This window comes from Nilaparvata lugens, chromosome 12 (genome assembly GCF_014356525.2).
Source record: "Nilaparvata lugens isolate BPH chromosome 12, ASM1435652v1, whole genome shotgun sequence".
Classification (NCBI taxonomy): Eukaryota; Metazoa; Arthropoda; class Insecta; order Hemiptera; family Delphacidae; genus Nilaparvata; species Nilaparvata lugens.
The window spans coordinates 4492336-4503589 of NC_052515.1; the positions used below are offsets into that span (position 1 = coordinate 4492336).

An 11254-nucleotide genomic window follows, 5' to 3' on the forward strand; every position below is an offset into this window, starting at 1 on the left:
TTGCCCTATGACCATAGGTAAGGAAAGTATTGCTTTCCGAAAAAAATTAAGGTACCCCAATTTCTAAATTTCTATACGTTTCAAGATCCCTGAGTCCAAAAAACTCTAGCAGCTTTGAGAAGTAGTACCACCATACTGCGTTTGCTATCTGTAACACGATTATTAATATTATAGAATTAAAACAACCTAAAAGGAATATGTGGAGCAGAGAGATGAAGGGAGATGGAGAACCAGTATTACAATCAATATTCAGAATAATCATAGAGGAAAAGTAGCATAAGAAGATATCCCATGGTACCTGTAGGTAGTCAATGATCCAAATTTCAATCTGAATATCGGGACACCGAGCTTCGCTTGTTATTCTCATTTATTGATAAACAGAACACAATTCTTCAAAATGATCGTGTATATATTTTACAGCTGGCTATAGGCCTACGTCGGCTTATGAATTCCGGGGATGAGATATTTTGATTTTCCACAGACGCTCTTTTTCTTCATCCACAGACGACGAAAGTCTCAGCTGTTTCCAAGGATGAACTATCCTTTAAATGTCGTTCAGCGAGTTTTCCCAGGGATGAGACCTAGTGCAATCGAATTTTTATATCATAAACCTACTATGTTCCAAATTTTGTGAGAATCGTTGGAGCCTTTTTCGAGATCCGGTGAAATACAAATATATAAACATCTAAACATATAAACAGAAATTGCTCGATTAATAGTATGGGATTTTGAAATGAAAACAAAAATCTATTGTCAAATTCTACCGTTTTATTTGGTACAGGACCATGGTTTAAAATAGAATAAATACGGTAAATAAAACGGTAGAATTTGACAATATATTTGTGTTATTTTATCTCATTATGGAACGGTTCTATAACATTGACAGTGACTCAGTCGAATTTTCAATCTGATTTATTGTTAACTCAAGCCGATTACTGTCCACTACTGTCTATTATTCCTGTTTTGTTGGATTGAGAGTGTAAGAACGACACAGTATGAGAGACTACCAGCGTCACACATAGCTTCACCAAAAACAATTAGCCTATTATCAGCTTGAGTGGACATTGAAAATTGGAACATAAACGCCCTATACCATGGTCTATCGTATAACTGTATTTGCTATTCAGTAATATGATATATTATTATCTATAGTAGATTATGAGTGTTTTTTTTAGTGAAATAGATTTCAATTTATTTTAAGCTTACCCTTAACTCTTCTTTGTGATCGATTTGCCCAATTGCTTGACATAAGTAGTTGTATCCCAGTCTTATCGAACCTATCAACAACTGTAACATAAAATTTTAAAATATTAACAATCTAAATACAGCAACAATTACTTGAGAATATTTTTAGTTTAAAATTGAATCAATATTAGATTTCAGTTTAAAATGAATTGATATAATCTAACAAGAGAATATTAAAAAAATATTATATGAATACAGCAACAATTACTTGAGAATAATTTTAGTTTAAAATTGAATACATTAGTTTTCAGTTTATAATTAAATTCAAAAAATAAATTTAAAAATTAATTAATTGAATTTAGGTACCTATTTAATTCAAAGTTTAAATATTGTTATCATCTAACAAACATATTAATCATTCAGCACGCCTAAATCTGTCATGAAAGGTTTATTTTGACAGTTTGTGTAATTCTGAATAATTAAATAAATAAATATAGGTGGGTATCAATAATTTCGCCTACAAAAAACTGAAATAAGGTAAGTTTATGAATTGAAATTTATGTTGTTTTCCATGACGAAAAACACTTTTGTTGAAGTTGAGACACATTTTATGTTTCAAAGTAAATATTTACTACGTACACTTTTTTGTTGAGCAATGTGGAATACATTTCACTTCTAAGGAGGAGCAATATCAGCCTTGTATATATTTAAATATTCACTCTCAAACAATGTGTCTATACTTCAACAGAGAGATTGTGTATATTACAGATTTTAATAATAGTTAAAGTGAGGCCCTCGTTAAAACGGCAGTATTTGATTAACAGCATTGTTGTTGCTATCCTTGTTTATCATTCAACAAAGCGAATATCGCTATCCTTTCCAGCTCCGCAACGTTACCAGATCATTTTCCAACTACGTAGATATATATAGTTCTTGAAATGTATGTATTCAGGGCTATTTATTTTTATTATAGAATAACATCATAGTTATAGGCCTAGTACCTTTTTTGAAAAGTTTTTAATATCAAATAACAGATTAATAATGTTTGTGTTTCTAATCTGTTATTTTATATTAAAAACTTTTAAAAAAGGGTATTATAATGCTATTTTATAAATAAGTTGATTATGTTTCTGCTCACCTGTATAACAATATACAAGTTGAGTAGTGTCATAAGAAGGTTGTAGGGAATGAGAATCCACTTAAGTTTCATGGGTCGCCTGTTTCGCATGAAGACAGGTCCTATGCGAACTGCTATCAGGTAGAATAGAACACAGAGCAATGTTGGCAGTGGTGAATCCACAAGTAGCCAGCCTTTTGTTCTTTTATCTGAAAAAATAAAAAGTAAACTGCACAGTTCTAGAAATATAGAAGACCACATAGGGCTACATGAATCACATCATATAGGTCTAATAATATAATATTTCACAGATGGAAATTACCGTACTGAGATATTGATTGCAGTTATATATTCGAATATGCTAATGAATTAATAATTACTGTTCAACGAAAATCCAAAATTAAATGCTGTAAATCACCCCGAAGACTTCAATCAATCAATCAATCATATTTATTCATCAAATGTACAAGTAAAAAAGTAAATTCGTATGGCTTTTGTTGGTGGGGAGTCCCTTGCGGGAAGGTCCCACCGCCTGAATATATAATTTAAGCCGTCAATGGGCCTTACGACTGTCATACTTCAGCCGGGACCGACAGTTTAACGTGACCATCCGATAACACAGGAGTGATCTGGTTAAAAAACTTTTTGTTATGAGAGGGAATGTACAAGTATATTGAATATTGTCACATACACATGTTGTCACATTAAACACACAGATACAGTCAATGTCGAAATCGCATAAAATTTCTCCTGAACAAATTCCTGAAAAGGAGTACAAAGACATTCCCACCAGATAGTCCTTCAGATGAGCTTTAAAACATCTTCTACTCTCTATAGACTTCAAATTACTGGGCAGCATGCTAAAGTATCTATCACCCATATAAGTTGTCCTCTTTTTGAAGATTTCCAAGTTATGTCTTTGAACAATTCTTCCTGATCGAATGTTATGACAATGTGATTTACTATTTCTTAGTTCAAAATCAGTAGCTTTTCTATAGTACCTACATTATAACATCATTAATATATTTCCCATAAATTGTTAATATGCCTAGCTGGGGAAAATATGTTCAATAGAGTCATTCCTTTTGATTTTCATAATAATTCTTAGTGCTCTTCTTTGTTGAATTAGTATTTTATCGAAATTTCTCTTGGAAGTGCTGCCGTAGATACATAGACCGTAATGTTAGAATGTATCAATGCGTGGTAAATGGCTACTAAAGCGTTAAGACCGCACACATTGGACGTTCCCCTAAGAGCATACAGGTCTTGGGATATTTTTTAACCACATGACAGACGTGATTGTTTCATGACAGGTGTTCATCTATCTCTAATCCCAGAAATTTTGTGGTATTCTTTTGTCCTAAACTTTTACCTTGAAATATTATATCTGGACATAAATCACTTCTGCAGCATTTAATTTGGATTTTCGTTCATTAATAAATATAATTTCTCATGAGTCATGTCAGAGAAAAGGTACCTTCAAATACCTTATTCATGATGAATTCATCTATAGTGAGGTCCACGTTATAATGGCAGTGTTTGATTAACAATGGTATTGCTATCCTTGTCTATTATTCAACAAAGCGGATAGCGCTATCTTTTTCTCGCTTTGCTCTGTTTCCAGATCGTCTTTTAACAATGTAGAATAATTAATTAATCAACAAAATATTTCATCTCAATTATAAAAATTCATTATTATTATTATTATTATTATTATTGTCATTTGTTACGTGAAGCCACATATCTGAGCAGAGCTCAAGTGGCATGTAACATGTCATGAACATTTTTCTATGCAAAGTGTATGAATCTGCATAAACTCAAAGTATGAAGGCACCACAACATTCCTCCATGGTATAGGGACACGCTTCCACAAGTATATTAGTAATTGAAGACAAGAAAAGCCTATGACTACCACATAACCGTATTCTTTCAGGTAGACAATTGAAGAGCTTCAGTCCCGAATAATATGGTCCTTTTTCCAAAAGTGTCAGTCTGTGAGCGGGGTACTGATATACAGCTGAACTCTTTGCTCTTGTGCTATAGCCATGGCAAACTACATTCCTTCAAATCTCTCTGAATTTCTGAAGACAAAATTTACAGTCTCAAGGAAGTGCAATGCTGGGACCGTGAAAACCTGTATTTTCTAAAAATGGGCCTACATGAATTGGATGGCCGCAAGCCCTCCAAAACACGAACAGCTTCTTTTGCATCTTAAATATTTTATATAAATTATTTTTACTATTCCCCCAAAGAAGATGCTGTAGCGTATTAGGGCTAAAAAATATCCATGATACACTTTCTGAGCTGTCTTTATAGTGGATGCAGTCCTCACAGTTCTCAGTGCAAAAAGTGCATGATAGAGCTGTTTTATAAGTTTTTCCAAGTGTTTATCCCATTTCATATTTTTTTGCAATTCCACTCCAAGAAAACTAGTCACTTCAACAGACAAGCACTCCCTCCCATTTGAAGCATTCAGGTTTAAAGGTTCAGCATGATGTCCCGTCACGGCAAACCTGATATAGTTGGATTTAGTCATATTCAACTTCAATGCATTATGACCAAACCAATTGTTGAGTTGATGCATAGCCGTTTCAGCCCTAATCATAACTTCACTATCATCCTTCCCAGTAACCAGAACCGTTGTATCGTCAGCATATAAAATGAGCTTGCCATCTACATTATTTGGCAGGTCGTTTATAAATAAATTGAAAAGAGTCGGTCCAAGCACAGAGCCCTGTGGCACACCTTGTTCTACTCTTTCCCATGCTGAAAATACCAGTGAACTCCCATTACTCAATTTAACTGACTGATATCTATTTTCCAAATAGGACACGAAAAATTTCCCTGCACTACCAATAAATCCATAGAATCCAAGCTTATTCAACAACAGCTCATGGTCTACCATATCAAACGCCCTGGATAAATCGCAGAAAAGCCCTAAAGCCTTCCGCGATCCATCCAGAGCATCCAACACATCTGATACAACTTCAAATATAGCAGACTTTGTTGACAATCCCCTCCTGAATCCAAATTGTTTGTTATGAAAAATGTTATTCTCATCTAAGTGAACCATCATCTGCTCAAACACAATCTTCTCAAATATCTTGGAGAATACAGTTAAGAGTGCAATTGGTCGATAATTTTTAATATCCTTCCTATCTCCCTTCTTGTGAATTGGTTTGATCAGAGCATACTTTAATTTTGGGGAAAGATTCCTTCCTGCAAACACCTATTAATAATAAATGTTAGAGGCTCCAAGATAATGTGACTAACCTTCTTTATCACTCGTGATGAAATCTCGTCCCACCCAGTTGAGCCAGAATTTCTCAAGCTATTTATGGCTTTCCTAACTACACTTATTGAGACACTTCTGAACTTGAAAGGAGGATACTGCCTATTTATTTGCTTGAGGTACTCTCTGCTCTCACATGTTCTAGCAGAGCCGGACATTTCAGATGCACATTCAACAAAATACTCATTGAACAAGGAAGCTATGCATTGTGGATTAGAGTACCTCCTATTGTCAGCTGTAGTCAACTCTATCTTCTGCTCATCCCTATTTAATAGCCCCAGTTCATTTCTGACGATTGTCCAAGTGCCTCTATTAATATTGTTGGACTGTGCAATGAACATTTCATTGGTTTTTTGCTTAGCTAGTAGTATTGTCTTCTTTAAAGTTCTCTTATATTTGGCAAAATAGGACAGAAATTCAGGATGTCTGTTAGTCTTACTCTCAATGTGTAACTCTCTTTTCCTTCTACACGAAATCTTGATGCCAGTGGTCAACCAGTTTTTCACCGAATCATTCTCTGTAACCTTAAACTTTCTCAGGGGGAAGCAACTGGAGAAACAATTGTAAAAGAATGAGTGAAAAGTATTAAATAATTTCTCGCCACCATCATTAGTCATACATAGGGACCAATCCACAGAGCTCAATGTGTCACAAAAGAATTTCAAGGACTCTTCATTAATACATCTTCCTAATCTGCAACTATTATTGTGTTCAACGTTGGGATTATTGGCTAATTCTATTGTTAGGGCTTCGTGGTCTGATAATCCTGGGTCAAAAATCTGTGCAAGAATACTATCCACATTATAATTGGTCACAATATTGTCAATGCAGGTTGAAGACAATGAGGTTATTCTAGTTGGCCTGTCAAAGATAAATGAAAAACAGCTGGATTCAGTGATATTCCGGAAAGTACTGCTATTAGAGTTCCTCTTAAGAAGATCAATATTATAATCACCACATAGAAATATAACTTTTCTCCTATAATCTCGTTTAAGCAGACATAAGAGCTTGTCATAAATATTGAAAAAATCTTCAAAACAACTATCTGGGGCTCTATAAACCGACACTACCAAAATTGTCTTATCTCTACCCTCCATTGAGACACTGAACTCAACCGCTGCACACTCAAATACACTTTCAATTGACAACCCCACAATATCCTCTCTAATCCTGTAATTCAGACCTTTTTTAAAAGTATACAAGCTCCTCCTCTTCCCTTATTGGAACGACAATAGACAGAGGCAGGATTATAGTGTTTGAGATTGTTCAGTAAACTGGTGTCACAGGATGACAGCCAGTGCTCAGTGAGAGCCACTACTGGAGGAATTTTAAGATCAGGAAGAAACACATTGAGCTCATCAATTTTTTTAACAATTCCCTGGATGTTTAAATAAAAAAGGAAGGGTGACCCCGTACTACCAGTGTCTGATTTTATTTCACCTGCGGACTCATTGACCTGTTCACTAAAAAACGTTGATGGGTATTTGAGCGTGTAAAACTATTATTTAATTCTTCGGCAGCTGTATTATCTGTATCAGTGTCACCTGTCATGTTCAAATCATCACCCAGACTAGAAATGTTATTTGTACCTTCTGTATCTAATCTAGCCATTTGTGCACCACCGTGAGATTTTCCAAGTGTTACAACTGTATCACTAGTGTGTCCACCAACACCAAGCAGATGATTTCGTATGTATTTTCGGATTCTTTTCTTTCCCTGACTCTTATTTAAATGAAGGCCGTGACGAGTGTAATCCCCTATTTCAAATTCATTATGAAATTATTGAAAAATATAATTTATTGCTTAATAAAATATAATTGATTACAGTACTTTAAACAAGAATGAACAGTTAATATTACATAAATAAACCTGTATCAGCTACCGTCTATAGAAGGCATTGACAAGAAGGAGGATCGGCATCGTTGTTCTCCTATCTTTCTCCACTGCCGTAATAACTTGGACCTCACTATATTTAATCTTGTTCATTGTAACCTTAATGCTTAATTTTATTGTTAACTTTATTTCATTCATACATCGATCTGATTATCACACAAGAGATGGTGGTAGGCTCAATAGTAATTTGAGAGAAACGCTGTTTCAAAAATTTTTCTCTAATGTTGGAAAGTAAGCCGACCAACGTGCGTGATACAAATTTTCATTTCAGTACCGTACGTTAATTCAAGAATGGCATAAATAATTAACTGGTTGTTTCTCTCCAAAACCATCCCTTCTCTCAAATTTCAATTGATTATTTATGACAAAACTCTACACAGCAAGGTAGAAGAGGCTTCGATTAAGTAAAGTACCTAAGCATTAATATCAAAAATGAGGTCCACTTTTATAACAACGCCCTTTATTAACTTTATATAGGAGACTACTAACTTATAGATTTATCTATATTGGTAGGATGATTTTTACTGTGTTAAAAACTTGAAGGAGTTGGTTATTGGATTTATGTTATCTCAATTCAATCTGCTATAGTGATGTTCACGTTATAATGTCAGTGGAGAAAGATAGGAGAACAACGTTGCCGTTCCTCCGTCTTGTCAATGCCTTCTATAGACGTTAGCTGATACAGGATTATTGATGTAATATAAACTGTTCATTCTAGTTAAAAATAATCAATTATATTTTATTAAGCAAGAAATTAAATTTTTCAATAATTTCATAATGAATTCACATAATTAATATGAAATATTTTGTTAATCAATTAATTATTAATTCTACATTGTTAAAAGACGATCTAGCAACAGAGCAAAGCGAGAAAGGGATAGCGCTATCCGTTTTGTTGAATGATAGACAAGGATAGCAATACCATTGCTAATCAAACACTGCCATTTTAACGTGGACCTCACTATAGTTGACTATTTATAATATTATCATCTAATATAAATTTTACCTGATAGTGACTGTGCCCACTCATAATACTCAAAAAGATATTCCGTCATTGTTCTAGTAGAGTTGTTAATTAAATTGGAGATTCTTCCCTGTAAATTACATATAAACAAGTTAGGTAATAATCAAATTTATTTGATTGAACACTCTTTTCAGAGATTTTCCAATAAATAGAAGCATAGAGAAAATATAACATTAGAAGATATCCCATGGTATAGGATATTGGTAATTTATGTTCCAAATTTCAAGCCGATTTTTGTTAACTCAAGCAAATTACAGTTGACTACTGTCTATTATTACTGAGTTGTTGGGGTGAGAGTGTAAGAACGGCACAGTATGAGAGATTACCAGCGTCACATAGCTTCACAAAAAAATAACTACTAGGACTATCGGCTTCATGAGTTAACTTTGAAATTTGGGACATAAACGTCCTATACCATGGCATATCTTCTTATGCTATCTTTTATCTATGGTGGAAGTTTGATATATTCAAAGTGGGAGTGTCTCATCATAGAGAAACAATAGCGTAAGTAGATATCCCATGGTATAGGGCGTTTATGTCGCAACTTTTACTGTTATCTCAAGCCGATAGTTCATGTAATTCTTTCCCGTGAAGCTGTGTGACACTGGTAGTCTCTCATATTGTGCCGTTCATACACTCTCACCCCAACAAAACAGTAAAATTAGACAATAATCAACAGTAATCGGCTTGAGATAAGAGTAAAAGTTGCTACATAAACGCCCTATACCATGGGATATCTACTTACGATATTGTTTTTCTAAGGTCTCATGCAACATAAAAAAGCATGTAGTAGTAGTAGTTTTGTATGAATAAACTGTCCAAGTCAAAAAGACAACATTAATTTATGCTTTATTTGGGTCAAGCCTTAAAAATAAAACTAGGCCAATATTGATTCTCACAGAGACATTCCCATTCTTCCTCAAATTCATTCCCTCAAATATTATGAATCACCTAAATACTTTGGAAGTACTAAATAGGCCGACAGTACTAAAAACATAACAAGGACTGTTGAAAATGATCGCTAGACGGTAGAAAGTACTTCAGTCAGTAAGTAAAAGTTTTCAATTATTTACTTAATATTTGACTGCATGTCGTGTTTAAATACATAGAAAAAATTGTGTTAATACATAGCAGCTCGGAATGGATCAGGAAACCATCACCTTTAAAAACATATAATTATTATGGCAGCCAATTTGAAGAAAGCAAGAGACGCATTGCAATAGCTATTGTTATGGTTTACTTATTATAAGTTCTCAATATTTGAAATTTACTTATGGTTGATTCACAGCATTATTGTTTTAAACAAAAGATCAAATACAATTGAAATATTTTTTCACCCTAAAATACTCAGACAACAGATTCTTTATCTCCATTGTTGAAACAATAGTACCAAATAACTTACAGCTCACTAGATTTCTTTTGGTATGGTCTATTGAAAATTATCATTGGAAGGAGAATTGGATGTTATTATGTAAAATGCATAAACTAATCTACAATGTTGTGGAGAATAAATTTCTTCGTGTGATTTGAATTAAATTGGGACTCATTATGAGTTAATATTGTTACAACCTATGAGAAAGATTATTCGTTTTAAAATTCACTGCAAGAATTAAATAATTTATTTCAAATAATGTTTATTTTCATGTCATGATATCAAAAAATTATGAAGATTTTTACTCTGTCATTCATAAAAATGACTGGAAAGTGGAAAGCTGTGCTTCACTTCTTATTCTCAAAGAAACATGGAGAGAAACCGTGGTATATCTCTCAGAAAATCAAGAATCCAGGATTTCTAGTGGAATTTGAATGACAATTCAAGACTATATACAAGAATTGAAGAGGGAAACATATCTCTATAAGGAATGCTGATATATTGTATACAGCTATGATATAATATTATAATGATCAAATTTAGAAAAATGAATGAATAGCTGACAAACCTATGATGTAGGCTATTATAATGATCAAATTTAGAAAAATGTATAAATATTCTGTTAGTTTTTTTTTCAATACTTTTAGAAAAAAAAATGGTGAGAACTTAAAAAACGCTCAGTCATAACAAATGTCTATTGAAACCATTCACTATACTATTTTCACTCCTTAGAGAAAATTCATGGAAAAAAGTCACTTTACATTTTTTTTTTGGAAAAAAATCCAAAATCGGGAGTTGCACAAGATTAATCAGCACAACGCTTCTTCAAAAATAGTTATCACCTCCATATCTACGGAGCAATAAGTCTCATTTATGAGAGCTTTATGCCAGAAATAGCTTTGAAGCGATAATCATTCACAATTATTCAAGTTAAAGTTTATCAGGCAACATACCTTTTTAATTATGATTTAACTCTTGAATTAATTCACCAAAAAGCTAAATATTGAAAATTCACTTCAAATAATATCAATCCACCAAAATGCTACTTGTTATAAAGTCACTTGCAGATCAAGTTTCCTAATTCAAATAACTTTTGTCTACAAGAGAATATAAATTTTCCAATATTCTTTTAAAAATTTATCTACTCACCTCAGTTACATCATTCAAGACAGGAACAGCATCCATATCATTCAGCTTTCAAAAGTGAATTGAAATTAATAAAAATATCCTAGATAGAGCTAGAGAAGAGCAAATGTGAGATGAACAATAGCAATGATATAGCGCTGTTATACGGACGTAAATGGAAACTACTATAGATGATACTACGCTGCTATGTGAAACAGAAAATGTGCACAAATGATAATGAATGGG

At 33.3% G+C, this 11254-nt stretch overlaps 1 protein-coding gene across 1 annotated transcript; it reads right to left on the minus strand.

The window, feature by feature from the left end:
* Positions 1 to 85: 85 nt before the first annotated feature.
* LOC111060032 (elongation of very long chain fatty acids protein 4) lies at positions 86 to 11181 on the minus strand (the record flags this gene model as incomplete). Its single annotated transcript, XM_039439428.1, has 5 exons — positions 11033 to 11181; positions 8494 to 8581; positions 2324 to 2511; positions 1207 to 1287; positions 86 to 148 (listed from the first exon to the last, which is right to left on the minus strand). Coding segments are annotated over exons 1-5 (456 nt in total), but the record flags the coding sequence as incomplete, so codon positions are not given.
* Positions 11182 to 11254: the final 73 nt, after the last annotated feature.